The sequence below is a fragment of the Theropithecus gelada genome, chromosome 5, assembly GCF_003255815.1.
Source record: "Theropithecus gelada isolate Dixy chromosome 5, Tgel_1.0, whole genome shotgun sequence".
NCBI classification, from domain to species: domain Eukaryota; kingdom Metazoa; phylum Chordata; class Mammalia; order Primates; family Cercopithecidae; genus Theropithecus; species Theropithecus gelada.
Genome location: NC_037672.1, coordinates 7,223,523 through 7,248,561, shown reverse-complemented (window position 1 = coordinate 7,248,561; position 25,039 = coordinate 7,223,523). Strand labels below are relative to the sequence as shown.

The 25,039-nt window shown below is 46.5% G+C and overlaps 1 protein-coding gene across 2 annotated transcripts in view; it reads right to left on the bottom strand.

The window, feature by feature from the left end:
* EVC2 (EvC ciliary complex subunit 2) overlaps positions 1-25,039 on the bottom strand; it is a 146,331-nt gene that overhangs the window by 48,581 nt on the left and 72,711 nt on the right. For both annotated transcript variants that reach the window (XM_025386758.1, XM_025386757.1), the window contains exons 11-16: positions 21,214-21,453; positions 17,961-18,136; positions 15,507-15,666; positions 10,925-11,379; positions 6,891-7,095; positions 3,885-4,007 (exon numbers count right to left, since the gene is read on the bottom strand). In XM_025386758.1, the coding sequence (XP_025242543.1) occupies positions 3,885-4,007; positions 6,891-7,095; positions 10,925-11,379; positions 15,507-15,666; positions 17,961-18,136; positions 21,214-21,453 (1,359 nt within the window). The remainder of the gene's footprint in view (positions 1-3,884; positions 4,008-6,890; positions 7,096-10,924; positions 11,380-15,506; positions 15,667-17,960; positions 18,137-21,213; positions 21,454-25,039) is intronic.

The window sequence follows — 25,039 nt, the reverse complement described above, 5'->3', positions numbered from 1 at the left end:
ATGAGGTGAAGGTATTTTCAATAATACTACTGAGTACTGGAATTAAAAACTAAAAAAAAATTGAAAGAACCTAAGAAAGAAAAGTGGTAATGTGAGATATAAAGCATTGAAATGTCTAAATAAAACAAAAATCCTGAACAGAACAAAAACAAAGAGAAAAAAACTAAAAGGCAAAGAAAACAATATTCTACACTTGCCACCAAGAGAAAATGTAAATAGTCGTGAAAATAAGTAATTTGAAACCTAAGTTGCAGAAACTTTAAATTATTGGGTGCCATAAAGGAATGTGATTTTTGGGCCTGAGTCACGTGACAGGTAGCTGTAACCTATAGGGCTGAACTTTTGTTTCTCTGATTACAGATTAGCCTTCTTCCCAGCCTACATTGTTGTGTAAAATGCCGTAAATGACTAGAGGGCACCAGAAAAGACCCCTTCCCTCTGCTGTCGATCTTCCTTACAGATTAACTTCCCTCTTCTCTCACACACAGACCTCATGGCTATCTCATTTGCCAAGACGGAATGTTAAATATACTCTTTTAAATTGGAAAGGAAATGAAAACGAGCCATACAGAAAAGAAAACAAACTGTAACTAATTAAACTTGTAACTTACAAACTAGCCTTGTGTAGAAAATGTTGTAATCCTGTTAAATCTCTTTGTTTTGTTCTTATATAAGCAAGACCTTAACTTTTAGCTCTGGAGTGCTGACCCCATTTCTCTGCAGTCTGTGTTTCCCAGATGGCAATACCCAGGTTTTCTCTTGGATAAACTCTCAAAACACTGGGTTCTGATTCTTCCAATTATTTCAGGTTGACATGGTTTTAAAAAAAGAAGAAGAAAAAAAACTACAGGAAGGAATGTGCTTAGTTCCTTCTATTAAAATGACTAGTTTGGGAAAAAAAGGAGACGGGTCTGCTGGTTCAGGATCCATAAGGGATTAGAGCTGGGCTTTAGGAAGAGGATGCTCCCTGCTGCAAGGAGAACCAATTGGAAGGAAGGGGGAACAAACAGGAAGCAGTAGGGAGCCCACTGTATGTATCTAGGCAAAAATGGTGCTGGGCACAGCCGGAAACAGAGGAGATGGATTAGAAATAATTATGAGACAGAGCAGGGGGAGATGAGGTAGGGGCAGGGAGGGGTTATGGAGGATGTTGAGGTCCAGCCTTGAGCCGCTGGGTGGGAGTGGTGCAGTCTGCACCTGATGTCCCCATGGGTTGCCACCTCTGCATCACCTTCTCGTTCAAGACATTCATCCTGTGACTATGCTCCAAGGGTGCTGGTGAGATGGCCCTTTTCTTTCTCAGTCTGGTCTTTGAGAAGATTCCTCCACAGGGCTGCTCCCCCATCCACTGGCCATGACCCAGCACTCCAGAAAAGCAGTCTTGTCACAAGGCTTCAACCCTCTGGGTTCCCTCTGTGCAGTGTGGCCTCCAGCACAGTTCACAATACCCATTCCCTCTGCCAACCCAAACCCCAGCTTTCCCTTCACCAGCAGCTCTTCTCTGACAACAGTCACCTTCACTCTGGCGGGTTTCGCCTCTTACAGAGGATCACAAAGCAGCCGGTACTCACGGAAATGCTCCCTCTACCCCCAAGTGTGGCTACTTCCTCCCTGTGCCAGGAGCTCAATGTGCACAGGACCCGACCTCTCTCCGGCTCTCTCCTCTTCTTGCTGTAAACTGGGAATAAACTGGGACAGCTTGGCTTAGCTCTCTCGCTTCTCTCTGGGACTCTGACTTCTGCTCTGCTTTCCTAGGGGTAGGCTGCCCCCTACAAGGAACCCCCTAGTGATACCGTGATTGGATGATGGAGTTTGTTTAACTCTCAGGTAGTTTGACAAGCCCACTGGCTCTCACATTGATGTATAGCTCTTGGAATTAGCCTTTAACAATAGGGAAGATGACATTTTGCCTCTATCTGCCTAATCTTTGTCTTACTGTTCAATTTCATACAGAACCTGGGTGAGAATAGGGTTGCCACTTCCTGGATCCCTTAAGACATCAACAGCCCGGACACACCTGATGGGAGACACTGAGCCCAGAGCAGTTTCTGTGGCTCTTGGCCAGATCACGCATTCGTGTTCTGAGAAGTACACCGGCACTAACATAAAACCAAGCAAAAAAGCTAGAAAAGGGAGATAGAGGGAAGGTAAGAACAAAAACAGCAGCTCTAAAGCATGGCTTCATACATTCATTCACTGAACATACTCCTGTTGGGAATCCACCCTTAACAGGGTGCTGGGAAAGGCAGACAGGCACCCAGGCTGCGGTCACATAGCGTCTACTCTTAAACAGCACCTTTGCAGAGGAGACCTTGCCTCCTCCCCTACCTACAGTCCACCCTGCTGCCAGCCTCCTTCACCTCTAAGGCCACATCATCTAATTAATGTCCTTAATAGCACTGATGACAGTCTATCATTTTAAGTGTTTATCATCCATCTTCCCCAACTAGAACGTGCTCTCCTCTACTGGAGAGCGGAGACCAGGGCTGCCTCAGTCACTGCTGCAACCCCAGAATGCACTGACACAGTGCCTGGGACACTGGTGCCTCCCCAAAATACTTGTGGAACAAATTAACCATGTGATAGGTACTATGGTAAGGAAGAGCTGGAAGTGGGGTGGAACGAGTGGGAAAATCTAGGGTGTTCGGGGAAGGCTTCTTGGAAGGAGAGACATCCAAGAGCTGAGGGAACAGCTCAGGACAGCAAAGGACACAAGTTACTTATCCAGGTAAATAAAGGTGGAAAAGTAATTCCAGAAAGACAGAAGAATACAGATTAAAGCATCCTAGGAGACTGTGGTGTGTGCTAGAACATCACGTATGTAATGGGGCTGCGCCAGGCACAGTGGCTCACGCCTGTAATCCCAGCACTTTGGGAAGCTGAGGTGGGCGGATCATCTGAAGTCACAAGTTCGAGACCAATCTGGCCGACATGGTGAAACCATATGTCTACTAAAAATACAAAAATTGGGCCGGGCGCGGTGGCTCAAGCCTGTAATCCCAGCACTTTGGGAGGCCGAGACGGGCGGATCACGAGGTCAGGAGATCGAGACCATCCTGGCTAACACGGTGAAACCCCGTCTCTACTAAAAATACAAAAAAACTTAGCCGGGCGTGGCGGCGGGCGCCTGTAGTCCCAGCTACTCGGGAGGCTGAGGCAGGAGAATGGCGTGAACCCGGGAGGCGGAGCTTGCAGTGAGCTGAGATCCGGCCACTGCACTCCAGCCTGGGTGACAGAGCGAGACTCCGTCTCAAAAAAAAAAAAAAAAAAAAAAAAAAAAAAAAAAAAAAAAAAAAAATACAAAAATTAGCCTGGTGTGATGGTGGGTGCCTGTAATCCCAGCTACTCGGAAGGCTGAGGCAGGAGAATCACTTGAACCCGGGAGATGGAGGTTGCAGTGAGCCGAGATGACACCATTGCACTCCAACCTGGGTGACAGAGCAAGACTCCATTTCAAAAAAACAAAAAACAAACAAACAAAAAATGGGGCTGAAGGGAGAGCCTGGTGAGTTTGTGGGAACATGGAGGAGAGTGTGAGAGAGAAAAAGAATGTGATGGAGGTAAAATGGCAGATGCACACGCCCCAGGATAGAGCCAGGTACAAATACAGCAAGTGACTCAGCCAGAGAGGTAGCACCCAAGGGGAAGCCTGAAGGATCTGGTGAGATCCCCAGGCTGAGAAGTGGAGGGAGAGGGTTCCAAGCACAATGCACAGGGGAAAGGCCCAGGGGGAGGGTCTTCCAACTCTTTCTTACTGTAGCACCTGAGTGAGTGAGTGAGTGAGTGGTTGGGTGGAAACGCATGGCTCTGTGTACCTGCATATATGTCAGCTGCCAGCCCCGCCATGTGCAGAGAGAAACAGTGGGTGAAGCACAAGTACTGACCTTTTCCACCAGGTCTTCAGAGGCCTGTTCCTCACAGAGGTGAATTTTGTCTTCGATGCACTTCTTCAGAAGCTCTCCCTTGCTTTTACTCTTGGACCGTGACTTTCTCACCTTGGACTGTTGCTGGAGAGGGGTTGGGGAAGACACTAGTAAGAAGGCTATCACCAGCAAGTCCATGCAGCCCCCCAGAGCTTTGCAGGTCAAGAGAAGTTTCTGCAGCTGCCAGAACTGCGAATCTCTGCCTTAAGCCAGAGACGGGAGGAGAGAGGTATGTTCTTCTGGAAGGAGCTCGGTTTCAGAGCCTTTGATCTTCACACAATCTGGTGCGCAGAACCTCAGCTCTGCAGTCAGACAGCAGAACCAAGCTGTGTCCACCTCCTAACTAGCCGTGGGACCTCAGACCTGTCAGCCTCTCTGAGAAGGGGATGTGACGAATGAGGTCCCTGTTCTTGCAATGCTTCCATGACAGTGGAGAAAACAGCCTGAAAACCTGGAAACTAAATAAGGACACTAGGAGCAGAGCCATGTTGGCAGACAGGACCTGGAAGCCCAGGGTACAGACTGGGGTTGGGAGGGGATATTCCCAGAGAGGGCCAGGCAGGGAGCCCATCGTGCACATCTCTGCCCAACTACCAGGCGGTGATGTCAAGCTGGTAGCCTGAAACTGGCCTTGGGAGGAGGATTTACACCATGGAAATGGGTGAATGCTACAAGTCAGGATTCCCCTCCCCACCTTCCCTCTCTCCTGAGACCCTTCCCAGCATGAGTCTGGTCAGGGCCCAGTCCACAGGGAGCCTTGAGGTCATGTTGGAACTTGGATCCCAGCTCAGAGAGCCACAGAAAGGGCTGAAGGAAGAGGGTGGTGAATCTGACTTGCACATCTCTTTAGAATTTGCAAGTGCCTTTGAAACTCATGTCCGTGAATGGTCTGGGAGCCCTGGGGGCCACCAGCAGATGAGGTCAAACAGTGGACACTACCTGTTTTGCGGGCCTAGATCAAAGAGAAGTGTGCGGGGAAGAAATGCAGGGGTTCTCTGGTGGTGACACGACAGGTGGGTGAGGACGGCCAAGGGATGGAGAATGCACTAAGCATCCACTAACACTGCTCCACCTGGCCCCATATATCCTCATGATACCCATTTTACAGATGAAAACATGAAGACTAAAACAACAATTTTCTCCCCAGGCCTTGGTGCTTAGGAAACTGAGAGCAGGCTCTCCCGCCACCTTCTCTGCTGCTATCTCGGGACTGAGCAAGTGAAGGGAGCTGTGGCTCCATCGGTGCAAAAGCCTGACCGTGCTGGCTCAGACTTCCCTCTGGAGAATGTGGAGCGAGCACTTTCATGACATCTGCCTCCTCTGAGGCAATGGCCAAAGCCATTTCCATCTGAAAACCAAGCACCTTGGGCAACTTTGAAAGTAGAAACTTCGTTCCTGCCGGGACTCACCAGCTTCAAGGCAGGTGAACCAGCAGCTCATGGACTCCCTCCCCTCACTTCGGTGAAGTGAAAATTATTTTCCCCCATTGTTCAAAATTATTTAAAAATTTTATAATTTACCCATTACTCTTATTCTGTATCTCCTACATCCTTGTAAGAACAGAAGTAGGAAAAAAAACAACAGTACTTTAAAAAAACATTAAAAGAATGACAAAGCTTCCAAGTGGTTTCTGCATCCACTGGTTTATATTCAGAAAGGATGTGTCTGAGTTTTTTTCTTTCTCTAAAGGAAAAGAAGTGAGTTTAAAGTCAGGAAACACCAGCTCCCAGCCCAGTTCTCTACCTCCCATAGGGCTACTCCCTTTTCCTCTGCTGGCCTGTTTTCTCATCTGTAAAATGGGACACCATATCGACCTCTTAGCACTGCTGTGAACTTCAGGGGAGATGATGTCAGCTTCGGTGATTTTAATATGTTTTCAGTCTCAACTATTATTACCTTAAGAGAAGTCTCAGATGTGTTTTGCACACACCTGGTGCTTGGCTGGTGGGATGTTTAAGCCAACAAAATTGACTGCACACCTGCTATGCACTTGGCACTCTTGAGTGCTGAATGGGCCGGGGAGTTTATTTTTAGTGAAAGCACAGACAAACGGGAAGTCAAGGAACCAGCACATTTCAGATAATGACAAATAAAATCATGAAGCCCAGCATGTGATAAAGAATGCCTAGGGAGAGGGTAATTTTAGACAGGTGCTCAGGGAGGGCTTCTTGGTGGAGGTGGCATTTGAGCCGAGACCACAATGGGCTACAAAGCGTATACATGGCAGAGAAAACAGAGGTTCGAAGGCCTTATTTTATGTTGGGAGCCCCAGAAGCAGAGCCTGAGGCAGGGATTAGGTGCACGTGGTTTCCTGAAGGAGGTCTCTTTAGGATCAACCTCTTGGGGAACAAGGGAACAGGACAGGAAAGGGAAGAGCCAAGTAAGGCTGTGGTCTCAGGTGAAGTTGAGCCTAAATTGGTCCCTGGGGGCTTTGAAGCAAAAACTGCACCAAAGAGTTGTCTGCCCTCAGGCACATAATAGCTGCTCATTAAAAGGCAGCTGCCAGTCATCATCCTTTAAGATCTTGTGCAAGAGCCCCTCTTTCCCTGACCCACCTGAGCTGAGCTGAGCATCCCTCCTCCATGCCATATAGAAAGGCCTTTTGTACCCAGAGTCAGTCATTAGCTGTGGCTGGAGGAGCGGGCAGGAGAGACAGAGTAGTATCTCAGGCCAGGCAGCTTCCATCAGGAGAAGATTGTGGCTGGGCGAGGCTGCTGGTGGATGGTGCAACAGCCCAGGTGTCAGGATCAGGGCACAGCACCAGCGGTGTCCACTATAAACTTTAAAGTTGGGACAACCCTGGAGATTCCCGGAATAGCTAGACACCAATGCGGCCAGAGAGGAGAGGATAGGCGAGCATGAGGTGAGATGGACTCAGGGTGGTGGAGAGGCCAGACCCTGTAGGCTCAGCAGCTGGGAGACAGCCCTGCTTCTATAATCGAGAGGCCACTGACACGTCCATCCTACCTGCAGCTCGGGGGCAGCCAGGGCCTGGTCCAGCTTCAGGAACTCTGCTTCTCGCCACGCAGTCTGAAATTGCTGCAGCAGAACTCGGGCCCGGATTTTGGGGAGGGCCAAGCTCCTGTCCATCTGAGCAAAGCAGCCATGGACCTCCTGCCTCATCCGGAGCAGCTCCTCTTCAGACAGGGAGAAGACTGAGGAGCAGAGCTTCCTGGAAGGAAGAACAGAGACATGCTCTTACACAGAGAAAGCCTGGGGGCTGGGCTGGGGTGATGAAGCTGAAGATGCAAAGCTCATTCCTCAAATCTAGGTCTGCAAAAAAACCTTGGCTCCCTAATCATGCATTCCTGCCACAGGCATTCCTTGAGCACCTAATGCACGTCGTGCTGCACAGGACATTGTATTGGAGCTAAGAACAAGAGCTGGATGAAGTCAGGCTGTGAGGGTGTCTTTGAGGAGGCAACAGGCCTTCCAGTGCCCATGACTTTCAATTAACCTGGTCTCGCTTCAGAAACAGACACGTAAACAAAGCACTGTCTGCGGAGCCTGGTCGGCAGCATTCTCTATGTAGGTCCAATGGACAGAGGAGAGACGCACAATACTCAGCTCAGGGGGGTCAGGGAAATGGGAGTCCCTTGTGATTGGTTCCGAAGGGTAATGATTGACAGCTGTCATTCAGTGAAAACCGATTCCATGCTGGGAACCATGCTGAGTGACTTAGTGTTATGGATTGAATTATGGCTCCCAAAAAGATATATTCAAGTCCTAACCTGGGACCTGTGAATGTCGGTTTATTTGGAAATAGGGTATTTACAAATGTAATTAAGAAGTGAGCTAAAATGAGGCCATACTGGAGCACAGTGGACCCTTAATGCAGTATGACTGGTGTCCTTATAAGAAAAGAGACAAACACACAGGGAGGCCATCTGACACGGAGACAGAGATTGGGGTGTGACATCTACAAGCCAATGAATGCCAAGAATTGCCAGAAACACCAGCAGTAAAGGTATGGAACAGATTCTCCCCTGGTGCCTTCAGAGGGAGCACGGTCCTGCCAATGCCTTGATCTTGGACGTCCAGTCTTCAGAACAGTGGGAGAACACATTTCTGTTGTTTTAAGCCACCCAGTTTGTGGTACTTTGTTACGGTAGTGCTCAGAAACAAATGCAATGACCTACATCATTGCTGTTCCTTACACCAAATTACAGACAAGGAAATGAACAGTCCCTCTTCCTTTCCAGCAAGGCCCATAGCCCACTCTAATGGAGAGAATGGCCACACAATTGCTTTCTCAGCCTCAACGGGGCTGGTTCTGGCCCATGAGATATAAGAGGAAATCTGCTCAGAAAGTCTGGACAGAATTATTCAATGAACAAAGATTCTCTGTAGATTTGTTTGAATGTTCTGGTAATGTTCTGTCAATGCAGCCAGCATCGACGGATGCTTTAAAATTCAGAATTATCTGCAGAACACCCAACGTGGTTGGCCAGAGTCAGGTTTACCATACCCAAATCTCAGTGTGGGAATGTGGGGCTGTGGCTCTGCCAGAAAGGTCTCTGGAAAGAGAAGGAGACCTTCAGAGACTACACGGACCCTCTGCTGAAAACAGTCTGAGGCCTGACCCCATGTCATGTGACACCCATCTTGGGTTCCTCACTTCATGGGGCCCAACGATTTTTAAAGCAACCTTTGGAAACTGCAGCAACCCCCTTGCACCTTCCCTTGTGCAAAGCCTTCGCCCCACTGTTTGCTGATTATGCCGAACCCAAAGTAAAAGCAACTCTGAGATGACTCTGCCATTATTCCTGTCACTTTCAAACCAGATCGGCCCTGAGCACTCTTGTCTTAATCCTCTGTTACGTAAGTGCCAAGAGAATACAGAAATAGAGGAGGCGAGATCTTTGCCCTGAAGGAGTTTGAAATCAAGACAGGAACTCAGGAAAGAAGGCTCGAAGACACGCTTTCTCTTGCAAAGATATTCCTCATTAATTCCTACTTTAGCCAACTAGTTTTACAGCAACCCCATCTTGGTTGAAATTGGAAAGCTTCTAAAAATGTGTTTCAAATCTATTGTGCAAAGCCATTTTTGCATAATGCCTTGGAAATAAAGGCTGCAACCTTTTAGAATCTTAAATAAGCAAAGTATATGAGCAAACTCGCATTGCGAGTTGATCCTCTTTAACCCTTGGAAAAATCATACACTTTTCTGATAGCCAAGTGAGAGTTCTCTTTTTCCCGTTAAATGGCTAAATCAGCAGTGGCTTTGGTAATACTCCCTGCAAAATGAATCCAAATGAAGTTGAAGAAAATGACCAGCTGGTAATAGGAATGCCAAAGTTAATTCACTTGCTACGAAGAGTCCAAAGTAAATTTGAACATGAGAGGAGAATTTTCTGGAATGTAGGCTAAGCTGAATAAATACTGTTGAGGGCAATTCATGGGAATAAGAAATGGCATTTAAGGATCTGATTTTTATGGACTAAGAGAAGACAGCATCTTGTTTTCCTTGTCAAGAAAGCAAAAGCTAACAAGCATTAAAAAATAAATGAGGCCAGAATCACAAAAGAGAGAGATGGGAAAGGGCCAAACTTCACTTAATGCAAACCAAGACAGTATCAATCTTTGCAAACACCTGGGGACCTATTTTCCTGGTAGCAAGGTCAGACTCTGGGGATGAAAACTGTGTGGGAAAGGAAAGGACGTTAAATCACGGAGGCCAGCAAGATTCTAGGAGATAACTTCTACAAGGGAGGAGGGAAATTGAAGACAGATCCTGTGTCCTTTAAAGCGTCCAAGATGAGCCCAGGCTCTTATATAAACATTGTCTTCACATTTAAACTACTCGATAGTGTCACTGTAATGCCAAAAGCACCTTAAATGATTTGATTTCGTTTTTGTGGTCTTCATTTTACAAGCGGGAAAGCTGAGGCCCAGAGAGGTTAAACAAGTTGCACAAATGTAAGTGGTGGTCCTGGGTATTTTGGTCCACATCGCCCATGTCTCATTCTACACTGGCTATGTTAGAGGTCCCTCCAGTTTCCAATCTGTTGCCAGCCACAAACAACCACCAAAAGCTCTGTTGGTCTCTATTACAGCACAAAAGGCTCCCTTCCTGGGCCAGGCCAAATCCTAGCTGCACAAAGAACTGGCAAATGTTTCAGGGAAGTAAAGGACTGTGGGCACTGGCCCCTCTGGAATACGACTCCAACTTGTCTTCATTGTTTCCACCACTCTCCCATGTCTTTAAAAAATTACTGGTGAAATTTATCTTGGGAGGCTGAGGCGGGAGGATTGCCTAAGCCCAGCAGTTCGAGACCAGCCTGGGCAACAGGGTGAGACCCCCCCTCTACAAAAAATAAACTAAATATTAAAAATAAATGTATCCATTATTTTCTAATTACTGCAGCAGGAGTGTTAGGTGTGGTCCACTGCATCCCACTCAGAAGCGGAAGTCATTACATGGTTCCTGAATTAATAATAAAGATACATAGTCCGAGAAATGGACCAGGGATGAAAGGGCCAGGTGAAAGGATGACGTAGTATGGTGGAAGAACTAACATGAAGGTCAAGATCATGAGCAGCCTTGATGCCTGGTGAAACCAGCAGGGCCTGGAATGGCCTAACCACAAGCTCCCCTTCCCCCTCTGTTCCTGTGGATCATGTCCCCTCCCCAGGGGACATTTCTTATTAGGGGAACCAGCATTTATCCCTGAGTACTCAGCTCCCTGGAGTTATTCAGCCCAGGGAATTATTCAGACAAGCTAATCACATTTTCCCTTGGAAGCCAGGGGCCACCCATCCTCTTGTTACTACAAACCCTATGGTCCTGGTTCTGCACTCTGCTCAATCTCTGTAGGGTCCTGTGTGACATTCGAGGTCCTCCCCCGGGGGCGTGAGTTCCTATGACTAATTAACGCTGGTAATGTCACCTGTCTGGTGCCAGGTATCTCATGCTTGGCCATCCCCACCACCACAGAGGAGGAATCTCCCTGGCATCAATGGGGTGGGGAGGTGTGATTAGGACGCGCAGGAGCACTCACATGAAGACCAGGTGCTCCCAGCGTCTCAGCTCCGCCTGCTCCTCCGTGGCGGCCTCAGGAGCATCGTCCTTCAGTCTCTGCCTCACACTCTGGACACCCTCCTGGTCCCTGTCCCTCTCCTCCCCCTCCAGCTGCTCCGCCCGCACGGCCATCTCCTTGCCATGCTCCTCCAGGATCTGCTGTAGGAAGAGCCAGGGCACGCTGCGCTTGAGCAGCTCCTGGGTCATGGCTGAGTTCTGCAGGCGCCGCAGCTCGTCGGTGGCCTTCTCAAACAGCGAGAGGGTCAGGGCCCTGAGATCGTCCAGGGCAGCCTGGTCCAGACGCTCCTGCAGCTCCTCCAGGGCGGCGCCCTGCTCCTCCATCAGGCTCCTCCACTGGCGCAGGTACTGGCCGGCATCCTCAACCGCTTGGAAGGCCTCGCTGATGGAGAGCTGCTCCCTCCGCTGCTCCCGGTGCTGGAGTTTCAGAAAAGAAAATTAAGTGGGGGCGGGGCTTGGCGAGTACAGCCCTTTGGCTGAAACACTTTGGTGCAGGAGGCACAGAATGTTTATAGCCTTTGCCCCAACAATCTCACATTTGGAAAGTTATTCTGTTTATTATTTATTTATTTATTTATTTATTTATTTTTTAGATGGAATCTCGCTCTGTCACCCAGGCTGGAGTGCAGTGGTGCGATCTTGGCTCACTGCAACCTCCACCTCCTGGGTTCAAGCAATTCTTGTGCCTCAAACACCCAAGTAGTTGCAATTATAGGCACGTGCACCATGATGCCAGGCTAATTTTTTAAAAAATTATTTTATTTTTAAATTTATTATTTATTTATTTATTTTTGAGACAGGGTCTCCTTCTGTCGCCCAGGCTGGAGTACAGTGGCACTACCTTGGCTCACGGCAACCTCCGCCTCCCAGGTTCAAGTGATTCTACTGCCTCAGCCTCCCCAGTAGCTGGGATTACAGGTGTGTTCCACCACACTCAGCTAATTTTTGTATTTTTTGTAGAGTTGGGGTTTCACCATGTTGGCCGAGCTCCTCTTGAACTCCTGACCTCAAGTGATCTACTCACCTCAGCCTCCTAAAGCGCTGGGATTATAGCTGTGAACCATTGTGCCAGGTCTAGAAAGTTACTGTTTTTTAAAAAAAATATGGTAGAATCCTTATGTGTTCACCATTCATTAAACATGTATTTATTGAGTAGGTAAAGCCCAGGAGACAGACCGCCTGGGTTCGGGTCCTGGGTCCCCCATTCACAAGCTGAGTGATCCAAAGCAGGTATTTTACCCTCTCTGTGCCTCCATTTCCCTATCTGATTGGTAAAATGGGGACAATAATAGGACCTCCCTTTCAGAATAGTTGTGAGGATTATGTGAGTTACTTCACACATGTACAGCTCATAGAAAAGTGCCTGACATAGTTTATGCCAATAAATATCTGTTAGTGTTATTACTATGTGCTAGGTACACAGGATCTGCAAGCTATAATATTATAAAGGGGAATCAAAAAGCTAAGATCATTGAGAGACAACTTAAATGAGGAGGTCAGCGAAGCTTTTAAGGAAGAAGATCTAAGTGAGACCTAAGGAAGGAGGTCTCATCTGAATCAGGTTAAGAAATGGGGAAAGAACATTCCTGGGAGAAAGAACAGTTGGTGCAAAGGCCCCGTGGTGGGGAAAAAAATTGAGATGCATAAAGATGTCCATTATGGTGCTCTTTATAACAGTGGGTCCACAGATAGTCTCAGGTCTATTTTTTTTTTTTGAGATGGAGTCTGGCTCTGTGGCCCAGGCTGGAGTGCAGTGGTGCAATCTTGGCTCACTGCAAGCTCCGCCTCCCGGGTTCACGCCATTCTCCTGCCTCAGCCTCCTGAGTAGCTGGGACTACAGGGGCCCACCACCGCACCCGGCTAATTTTTTGTATTTTTTAGTAGAGACGGGGTTTCACCATGTTAGACAGGATGATCTCGATCTCCTGACCTCGTGATCCACCCGCCTTGGCCTCCCAAAGCACTGGGATCACAGGCGTGAGCCACTGCGCCCGGCCTCTCAGCTCTATTTTGAGAGAACATAAGATGCTCTTCCAAAGTAAGAACTCAATAAATGTTAGCACCAACCATTATCATTAGTCACTCAAACCAGCACTCCTATTTCCTTGCCCATGCAGACATTACTAGTATACCATAACCTGTGTTTATGGGTCCTGGTGACCAGAGAGTGTCAATTCATTCATTCTACAAATATCTATTGAGCACCTACCAGGTGTCAGGCAGTGTTCTCAACAGTGGGGATGCAACCTAAGTTTTTGCCTTCATGGAGCTACATCCTAATTCTGGGCCACTTGTAATGTTTATCAACAGTAGCTGCAAGAAATAATAGTCACAGAAGACTGCCAGAATCTCCTATAGGATGTGGAGTTCATCCTTCTTTCTAGACACTGACCTTCAGGCAAGACAGTAGGGAAATGGAGCCCTGGGCCCCACTGTTTTAATCCCTTAACCAGTGGCTCAGAGATGAATGGTGTGATGCTCAAAGATGGGGTATGCATCAGTGATCAAGGTCAGAATCACGGCTTTCTGTTGGGTTCCAAACTTAGTAATAAAGAGCAGAGTTTCCATTGATCAAATCTGAAAGTTATTATTCATCCCCTCCCTGCAAATCATACCAACGAACTACTTGGGTGTCACCCTGCATGCCCTATACATTCCCTGAATCTGTCCTTATCCCCTGTACTCAGGGGTCTGCGCCAGTTTAGGCCTTCATTCGCTCACACCTGGACAAGTACCAGAACCTCCCATGGGGTTTATATTCCCAGGTTCCTCAACTCCATCTGACAAGGTGCTCACCTCAGCTTCCTAAATCACAGATCTGATGTCTCTCTCACCTCCTGAAGACCCTTCAACATTCCTCAGTATCCTTGGATGGAGGGTAACCCCTTAGCCCGGCACACCATGCCCCCATTGACATGCTGCTGCATTCCCTTCTGGGGCCTACCCTAGTCCCTCTGCACACTCCAGCCTCATCATATTCTTAGAGTCCCCAAATATATGCCATGCATGCCACTTACTAGATAATTGACCTTGACCACACACACACACACAAACCCAGTGGTATCTCCCTCATAGGGTTAATGTAAAGATTAAACAAGATATCTTATATAACATGCTTAGCACAGTGCTAAGTAAGCACCCAACAAATGTTAGCACCTACCATCATCATTAGTCACTCAAACCAGTATCAGGAGAAGCCCACGCCTGATATTCAACGTGGGTTCTTTTCTATTTCCCTAAGTGTCGGCCGGCCTGAGAAATAAAGGGAAAGAGTGCAAAACAGAGAGATTTTAAAGCTGGGTGTCTGGGGGAGATATCACATGTCGGCAGGATCCGTGATGCCTCCTGAGCCATAAAACCAGCAAGTTTTTATTAGTGATTTTCAAAATGGGTGGGAGTGTATGAATAGGATGTGGGTCTCAGAGATCACATGCTTCACAAGGTAATAAAATATCACAAAGCAAATGCAGCCAGGGCAAGATCACAGGACCACAGGACGGGGAGAAATTAAAATTGCTAATGAAGTTTCGGGCACGCATTGTCATTGATAACATCTTACCAGGAGATAGGGTTTGAGAGCAGATAACTGGTCTGACCAAAATTTATTAGGTGGGAATTTCCTCGGCCTAATAAGCCTGGGAGTGCTACAGGAGACCGGGGCTTATTTCATCCCTTTGTCTACAACCGTAAAAGATAGCTGCCCCCAAAGCGGCCATTTTAGAGGCCTACCCTCAGGGGCGCATTCTCTTTCTCAGGGATGTTCCTTGCTGATAAAAAGAATTCAGTGATATTTCTCCTATTTGCTTTTGAAAGAAGAGAAATATGACTCTGTTCCGTCTGGCTCACCGGCAGTCAGAGTTTAAGGTTATCTCCCTTGTTCCCTGAACACTGCTGTTATCTTGTTCTTTTTCCAAGGTGCCCCAGATTTCATATTGTTCAAGTACAAATGCTCTACAAACAATTTGTGCAGTTAACACAATCCTCACAGGGTCCTGAGGCGGCATACATCCTCCTCAGCTTACAAAGATGACCGGATTAAGAGACTAAAGTAAAGACAAGCATAGGAAATCACAAGGGTATTGATTGGGGAAGTGACAAGTGTCCATGAAATCTTCACAATTTATGTTCAGAGACTGCAGTAAGGACAGGAATAAGAAATTATAAAAGTATTAATTTGGGGAACTAATAAATGTCCACGAAATCTTCACAATTATGTTCTTCTGCCGCAGCTTCAGCCGGTCCCTCTGTTCGGAGTCCCTGACTTCCCGCAACAAACCAGCACTCCTAATTCCCTTGTCCATGCAGACATTACTAGTCTACCATGATCCTCTGCTGTGCTTGGGCTGGATAAGAACTGTAGCATCCTGCTGAACACAGCATTCCGAAAAGTCGCTACCAATCAACAGTAGATGGCACATCATGGTGCCTGCCCAGCTGCCCTTCTGATCCTAGTGCATCAATGGCAATGTCTGGCACAGTACCTCCACTTGATAGGTATTAGAAAGTGCTTATGCAAAGAATAAATAGCATCATGCCTTATATACCTTTTGTAGCAACTCTCGTCTTCTCTTAGTTATTAATTTTTGCTGGAGTTTTTTCTTTTCCTGCTTTAAGTCATTGTCCAACTTCTGCTTGATTGAAAAGACTTCTGTCTGAGCCCGCTCCAATAGCATTTCCATTTGGTCTTCATCCAGGTACCCTGCTCTAGATGGAAAGGATGTAAAGTTAGGAATGTGGTCTCCAAACTCACTTGTAGCTTAACTGCTATTGTGCCTGAGCATTCATCTCCATATTAGTTTGGTTTGAATCAGAAAATCTTTACCCTCCAGAAGAATTAGGAGAATGGGCAGCAAAGACATTATTAAAGTACTAGCAGCATAAGGGCAGAGAAAGCTCAACACAAGAGAGACGTTATTACGGTGGAAGTGGGCAAGAGTTCTGGGAGAAAGTAACATTTGAGAGCACCACTCTGGTGCAGACAGAAGTTTCCAAGGGGAGATGGTGGATTAAAAATCCTGGTGGATTAAAAATCCAGAACAGCACAAACAAAGTCAAAGAGGCAAAAGCAGGGAATCCTCTGTGTGACAGTTAATTTTATGGACCAGTTTGATGGGCCCAGATGAAATGTTCTTTCTGGGTGTGCTGTGAGGGTGCTTCCAGTGGAGGTCAGCATTTGAATCAGTGGACTCAGTAAAGCAGATGGGCCTCCCCAGTGTGAGCGGGCATCATCCAATATGCTGGGGTCCTGAATAGAACACAGAGGCAGAGGAAAGAGGAATCTGTCCCTTTTTTTCTGCCTTACAACTTACAGTGGGATCTCTCATCTCTTCTCCTGCCCTTGGACTGGGACTTACACCAGCAGCTCCCTCTGGTTCTCAGGCCTTCAGATTTGGACTGAATTACACCCTTGGCTTTCCTGGATCTCCGGCTTGCAGGCAGCAGACAAGGGGATTTCTCAACCTCCATAATTGCTTGAGCTAGTTCCTATTTATATAGGAAGCTATTTGTATGGCAAGCTGGAAACAGCAGACGATGCTGTCTATATGTTTATATATCCTGTTGGTTCTGTTTCCCTGGAGCACCCTGACAAGTACATTCTGCTACTAGCATCACCACTATCATTCCTAGACTGCCTGTATCGCTGGGCTGAGTCCCCAGCTTGGCCCAGGGAAGACTCTCAACGGAGGTTCCTTGAAGGAATGAACAGGTGAAGGATAATTATGTCTTTTAAAATAGAATTTGAAAAGAAGAGATGAAGCATCTTTCCCTGGTGACTGCTCACAACCAGCTGGTGGGCCCTTAATTTCAAGGCAAAGAACTGTTTCTTTCACTTGAGTGCAAATTAAAATCAGGAATGCCAAGTAAATTGCAGTGATAAATTCATTAGCATCTTTAGGTGGGGAGTGTCTGCATAATTTGCACCTTACCAAATCCTCATTAAACAGAGCAGGAGAGGGTCAAAGTCCCAATAAGGTTACTTAAGTAGCAGAACCACAGTAAAACAACAGATTGTCATAAGAAAGCCATTTTATAGTCATGTCCCTATTCATTTCAGAGCTTCCTGTAACCTAAAAGAATAAATTTTGTTCTTTACAATTAAGTCACCTCAAAGAATAGCTGAGAAGGAATGCTGGAGAGAGGCAAGGGACGGCACTTAGAACTCTGTGACATCACCATATACCTGACCACACGGAATCCCAGGTGCTGCTCTGAAAAGCCATTTGGAATCCGAGACAAGCATCTCTGTGTTTGTATTTAGTGTCAAAGGTGAATGCAAGAGCCAGCAGTGTGCTAGATCTTAAAGAGAAGTAGGCTCTTCCATCACATGGTCGACGTGAGCCTCATCACTGATTTCTCCAGAATATGTTGTTGGGATTCTGCTTCAGAATAATCCTGTGTGGGGACGTGTAGCTACATCAAAATTGGCCATGAGGGGGGTTCATTATACAGTTGTCTAGACTATTGCATATGCTTTTAGAATTCTGTAACACAAAGGATTTTTACAAGATAATTCTTCTTTAGAAATAATAAGTGAGGAGCAGTCAGCACATATGCTGAATAAACAGAAGTAGTAGGTCTCCAGTGAGGAAGGTTTGTGTCAGGCAGTTCATTTGTGCCATGGTGTGAATGTCACCTCCAAAACTAGAAATTTAATTGCCATTGTGACAGTATTAAGAGACGGGACTTTTACGAGATGATTAGGTCATGAGGGATCCACCCTCATGAATGGATTAATGCCATTTCTGTGTTAGTTATCACAGGAGTTTGACCCCCTTTTTCACTCTGTCTCACACATGCACTTCCTCCCACATGATGCCTTTCTACCATGTTATGATGAAGTAAGAAGGCCCTCATTAGATCTTGAACTTCCCAGCCTCTAGAACTGTGAACCAAATATATCTCTCCTATTTATAAATTACCCAGTCTGTGGTATTCTGTCATAGCAGCAGAAAACAGACTAAGACAACTTGCACTGTTGGGACAGTGTTGGGTGGTACCTCTCATGCTTCTGAATGAGGTGAGTCAGCTGGGCTGCAGCGGTGCTCAGAAGGCCCTGCACACGGGTCTCTGATGACTGGAGGTTCTGAACCAGATATTCCCTGTGGCCAAATCTTTTACTTAGATGATACCTCTTACTAGCCTGGAAAAAGTCCATTAACTCTTCTACATTCTCCTGTCAATAAAAAAAAAATCAAGAAAATATGCCTAATTAAAATTTAGAGCATAATCTTTCTAGACATTTAAAATATTATTTTTCCTTTTATAAGAAAAACACAAGAAAAGAAACATGACAATTAACACCTTTAACTTCCCTGCCTATAACAAAGGCTTATGAGAAAATTACACACAATTAAGAAACGAGGGCTTTGAAAAGGTGCATTCTAGACCCAGATGGTAAAGAGTTAACAAAACAACTTTACTGCTCTGTAGAACATAAATTTCACTTATTCATTTATCCTTCATCCATGCACACACCCCTCCCACCTGTGGAGTTCCCACAAGTGCTGAGCACCAGGAGGACGTGCTAAAGTTCTGGGATAAGTCAGCCATCAGCCCAACCCCAAGGAGCTCCCATCACCACAGAGAAGACAAGACCAGGGTGGGCACAAAGAAAGCAAGAAAGTTTTCCCTCAGCCTGCAAAATGAACAAAACCCAACCAAATACAGGAGAGTAATAACCTAGCTAATGTGAGGTGTGTTCCCTGGACCTAACACTGGGCCAAGAGTGTTTCATGTCCCATCTAACTTAACCTAGGGAGACAGTACTATTATTCCCATTTCACAGATGAGGAAACTGAGTCCACATCAGACAAAAGGCTGAGCAGGGATTTGAACTCAGCAGTCTAATTCCAGGACCTGTGCTCTAACATCATAATAGGCTGCTTCCAAAAATCCCACTTTAACCAGAGGCATAGTAATTAGACCAGGAACATCAGTAGAACTACTCTATGGACTGGCTTGGTTGTCCTTTTTCCATCTGTGGAAGTATCACCCATACAATGGATAACCAAAAGTGTCAACGCTTTGTTCAATGGGGAACATACGACGGCATGGACGTTCTCCTTTCCACATAAGAGCTGTAACATCTCCACATCTCGGCACTTGGGAATTAGCACCATCCAGTCGTTGAAAAGCTGCGTGGTCAGTCAGGTGTGGCTTCACACACACTAGCATCTCCCTAAGAGCCACTGGCACCAGAATCCATACAATAGGAAGGTTGTGGCAATGCTCCTGTTCTCCACGGAATGGGATCCATGCGTGTTGGTTGATGGGTCGTAAGGAAATTCAGAATTGGCATCCTTAAATACTCTCACAGCTCTGGTCTAAAAAGCTTGTATGGTAGTACTGTTATCACCTGTGGAGTTACTTCTTCCGGCATAATATCATTCACAAGAGCACGCATTCTTTTTAACTTGAGCGCTCTGGTACTGAGAGTCAGCCATTGCTCATCATGAGAGTAAAATGACAACAACTCTGTAAATATCTAAGTAATGCCATGATGTCTGAATACCAAGCTACGAACACGACAGAATTTGTGCTTTATGTGCGTATATAAATCTAGGAAAAACCTAGATTAAATGGAGCGGGGAGCTCGTTCTCTTTATGTCCTGCGTGCCTTCTGGGAGGGAGAGGCTTGTGACGATTACTAGGTCTCCTCCTGGGACGGCCCTAATGTCTTAGTCCTCATGCACTCAACTTGGTGCTGGCTGCAGGTCCCTGGAGGATGGGCAGGGCCAGCCTTTGTCTTTGTCAGTAGTTGGGAGAATGCTGAGGACCTGCTCACAGATGCAGGGACGGCCGCCTGTGCCCGCACCTCCTCTGGATGTTCCAGTTCATCTTTCGCCACTGTCTTAACAATGGAGTAACAAAGCCTGGTCGTTAAGCCCTGATTCCCCCTAGGTGGATGTGGCTCATTCTGCTATGGGTGGAGTCTGTCCTTCTAGTACAAACAGGGAATTTCACAGTGGGAAAATTCACCAGCAAGCCAACTTTCTGGAACGATTTTCACTTATAAAGATAAAAATGAGATAGCAGTGTCCACTACATCAGAAAAAGCACTGCTCAAGAACCACAGGGATGCACTCATGACTGTGAACACATTACTGGACTGAGGAACGAATCAACCCCTGTGGACCTGACTCTGCCAGATGCTGCTCCAAGGCCTCCAGCACTATTCAAAGGTACCCTTGCTGTTTTAGAAACAGAGGTTGGCTCAAAACCTGGAAGAGGCCGCCTGTCTAAACAATGACATTTGCATTTCTCAAACATCTGACATTCGAGATAGAAAGTTCCATACAGTAAAATAAGAGTGTGCTCACAATCACCCTTACCATCAGCTACAGCAAGCTGTCAGCACCAGGGATAGTGCTGGAGCCAAACAACAAAGTGCATTCTTGTAAAGCAGTGATGTCACTCTGTGTGCCTGTGTGTGCATGCACTTGTGCACGTAAAATACCTCACACAGGCCTCCTAAGAAATTCCACAGTGATGTGCACGGTTTCAGATAGACTATTTTCACTACTGCCTAAGAAATTATTCTGTTGGACTAACAACATTCTCACTCAAGCTGACATGCAAAAATACACAAATCCCTCCAAGTAAATCCAGGCACAGATACTAAACCCTACATTTACATCGATACATGCACACATACATGCATATATATATATACACACACACACATATATATATATGTATTTATTTTGAGACAGGGTCTGGCTTTGTCACCCAGGCTGGAGCACAGTGGTGCTATCATGGCTCACTGCAGCCTCAACCTCCTGGGCTCAAGCAATCCTCCCATCTTGGCCTCCCAAAGTGCTGGAAGCCACCAAGCCTGGCCTATATTTATTTTCCACTGCTATATACATTAAACATATGTTATGCCAAGCACTAACTTTCCATGAGTCAGCTCATCAAATTTTCATCACACCGTTGCGAGTGTGGGCATTCTATCACACTCATCTTATAGGTGAGGAAACTCAAAGAAGTGAGGTAACTTGCTCAAGTTCACGCAGTAGACCGGCGGTGGAACTGAAATTCGAATCCAGGTTAGCCTGAGTTCAAGACCTGTACTCCAAGCCACCATTTTCCCTGCTTACTGGAAACCCACACATCAAGAAATAGAAGAGAAAGCTCACTAGTGCACAGTACAAAGGAGAGGCAGGACTGAACTCTGAGAGAGGAGACACTTACTGAAACAATTAAGAAAAATTACTTTTCCATCACAGCCAGGCTGATTTGAGGCATTACCTGTATTTTAGAATAATTTTGCAGCAGCGTTTTAGCCGCCTCTGGCTTCAATTCCCCTTTCAAAATAGCACTTTTTATCTGGGTAAAAAAGATACGGTGCAGTTCGTTTCTCTGGAAAACAGCTAGCTGTCTGTGAGCTTTGGCAAAGTCTTCTTCTTGCTGCAAAGCGAGAGACTTCCTCAAGTGCTCCTGTTCCAGGCCATGGAGGGTCCGCAGAAGGCTGTTGCACTCTACAGCAGACTGGAGAGAGGAGAGGGAGCGTGTGAGAAACTGAAACACTGAACATGCACCTACATGTGCATGCAATGCAGTGTGTACAGGCACATGTGCACACACAATGTGTACATGAACACACAAGTGCATGCACATATGCATGACAATATATATACACATGCACATGCAGTATGTGTACGCATATCTGTGCACATGCACACACGCAATGTGTAATGCAATGTACACACATGCAATATGCACACGCACACATGTGCACAGAACATGCACACACACAAGGCACAAGTACATGTGCACACACAGCATATACACACACAGCAAAAACAACGTGCACACATAGACATACACACACAGTACCAAGCTGACAATAATGAAGTTACTAAGCCCTGGAATATGCTGTTCCAACCTGTCCCCCCCTGTTATCTAAATGTTTTCTAGAATAATCTTAAAGCAGAATATTTACAGGGGTGGAAATGTGCAAATCAAACTGCTAGAAAACAGCCTGTAAAAAATGGAACTTTTTTTTAAAAATGGAAATCTCTTCACTATCAATGGATCATGCTGTCAGGCTCACAAGATTATTTCCCCTGTCTTTCATTCTCAACTTCGCTGAAGAAAAAATACCAGCAATCAGGCCCAAGTGGAGATCCTCTGGGTAAGGAGAAGCAAAAGAGGCGTTAAGAAATGGCTGCTTGGATGCCTGCATAGCATGAGGTCCTGCATGGGGAAAGAAAGGAAGCTTACCTCTACTCAGCTCCTGATGCATTTGCATACAGCCTCCCCGCAACTTCTCAGTAAGACTCATGCCCTCAGAGGGAGCTGCTCTTCACTCCACATGGGTAAGCGGGATTCTAGAATGGACCCTGAATCCCAGTCCCCAATACACACGCCACATAAATTCCCGCCCTTTGAGCATGGGAATAAATCTGATTAAGTCACTCCTGTGGTTGGTTTACATTATATGGCAAAGCTGAGGGTGTCTTGATGATGTAATTAAGGTCACTAATCAGTTGACTTTGAATTAATCAAAATGAAGACTCTTCTGGGTGGGCCTGACTCCTTAAAAGCACTGGAACCTTCCTAAAGACAGAGACCGTCTCCTGCTGGCTTTGAAGAACCAAGCAGCCATGCTGTAAACCGTCTACGTAGAAGGGAAACTTCTAGGAGCTGAGGGCCTCAGTCTTGTACCCACAAAGAAGTGAATTCTGCAAACAGCTTGAATGAGCTTGGACCAGGACCCCAAGCTCCAGAGCAGAATGCAGCCCAGCCAAGACCTTGATTGCCAGCCTGCAACACCCTGAGCATAGGTCACAGTGAAGCTGTGCCCGGACTTCTGACCATGGACACTGAGACAGTGTTACTCAATGTGTGTGGTTGGTTAGGCAGGAATAGAAAACGGACACCCTCCATTTTATAGGAGAAGAAACACAGCTCAGAGAAGGGAAGAGTTTTCCCAAATTCTCACTCATGCTCAGCAGGGGAGGAAGGGTGTTGAAAGCAAGTGTCCAGGCCCCAAGCTCTGAAACTACACAGGCAGTGACAGTGGAGCTTGTTGGTGAAGCGAAGGCAGGGAAAGGCTTACATGTGCAGGAGGCGTGGGTACAGCCATCGCAAACGGCCAATAGAGGCCTGGCCTTGGGAAGCAGGCAGGTGTGGCATCATGCCATAGCTGGGCTGAGCAGAGGCCCAGGGAAGGCAGAAGGGGCTCCAGTGCAGAGGGCAAGGGCCAGAGCTCCCTCACGCTAAACAAGGTCGGAATGCTCTATCACCCACCGGAATTCTCTGGTTGCAGTAAATAGCATCACTTGCTCCCCAATTTCCCAAGTCGCAGACCTGCTCACCTCCACTTCCAATAACTCACAGAAGCTCATAAAGGTGATATGCTGATCTCTAGCTTTCTCTGTCTCTCCAGCTCCTTTTACTTACTGTTTGATTTGTTCAGAATCCGGGCCAGAAAGAGAAACATTATTTGGAGCCTTCCAAAGAGGTCCAAGGGCCAACACATGGCATCCCCTGCCCTGCAGGTGCTCACAGCAAAGCCTAGTGGATGACAGCAGGGGCCACAAGGCTAGAAGTCAAAGGTTTTTACATGCATCCTCTTGGCAACTCTGTCAGGACCCATGCCCATACTAACGGTTTGCCTTGCCCCCCAAAGAACAATTCAGTCTTTTAAAAAGCTGATTTCATAACAAAGGATTAGATTCGACAAAATGAGTCACTCTATATCAGAGAAATGGTTTTCACAACTGACTTGATCTAAATCAAAGGATGCAATTCACCAACAACCAGGAGGGTGTCAGGACCCTGAGTCTGGGCACCACAGGGGCATTCCACTACGAACGACTAGCTGGTGCCCAGTTATGTCGGTTCATCCATCAAAGTGACCTTTTTTGGACAGTATAGAATTTGACAAGTCACAAACTTCAATTTATTCTAATTAATAGAAATGAAATAAGGGGTAATTTCCATTTAGCTTCTCACAGACAAGATAAAAAGCAGACACACACAAATCCTAAAATAAAACTTTGGGGCTTTTTTTTAGAATTATATGTCTGCAGAAGAATAAAGTATGAGGCAATAATGTATTTGTGCCATAGTGAAACACTCTCTAAAATACATGTGGACAGGACTCTCATGCCCACTCCGAATGGGAGTTCAGAGCCTTGCAGATGCTAGTTCCACCCCTGACCTAGTTCAACCTCCTGTGACAGAGATGAGAAAACTAAGCCCTAAAGCAGGAGAGGTACACCCCCGGGCCTGCCAAGTAGGGGAGGTCATGTTTGCAAACTAGTGAAGCTGCCTGATGTGACAGGCACTAGGAAGTACTAGCGACTGGGACAAAGAGCAAGCCCTGCCTGTAGGGGCAGCCTCTATCCCGTCCACCAAAGGGCTCCGCAGGAATACGGACGTAACACAGCTCAGTCTTCCCATCCTTTAGTTGGAAATCTGGGTTTTCTTATATAACAGTTTACATTTTAAATATTATCAACAAATGTGCTTTTTTTTTTTTTTTTTTTTGAGATAGAGTCTCACTCTTCCACCCAGGCTGGAGTGAAGTGCTTCGATCTTGGCTCACTGCAACCGACGCCCTCCGGGTTCAAGTGATTCTCCTGCCTCAGCCTCCCGAGTGGCTGGGATTACAGGCGTCCACCACCATGCCCAGCTAATTGTTGTATTTTTAGTAGAGACAGGATTTCACCATGTTGGCCAGGCTGGTCTCAAACACCTAACCTCAGGTAATCCACCTGCCTCGGCCTCCCAAAGTGTTGGCATTACCACACCTGGCCACAAATGTGCATTATAAAGGAATGTGAAAGTAATGATTACTCACCCCCAACACCTTATTGAACTTCTTAATAAAATAGACTTCAGGAAGATAAGGCACATGTATCCTATGGTTTCTAACACCTAGAAAAGCAAGTGTCCCATGCAGGGAGTGTCCCATGGAGGGAGTTGGGGGGATAAACCTGAAGGGAGGGTACAGAAGTTCCAGTGTGAGAAGCACAGGCCTGCATCAGGCTGGCTGGAGCAGCTGCTGTGCATAATATTGACTCTACAGCATTACAAAGTGAAATCCCGCTCAAAAGCCTTGACT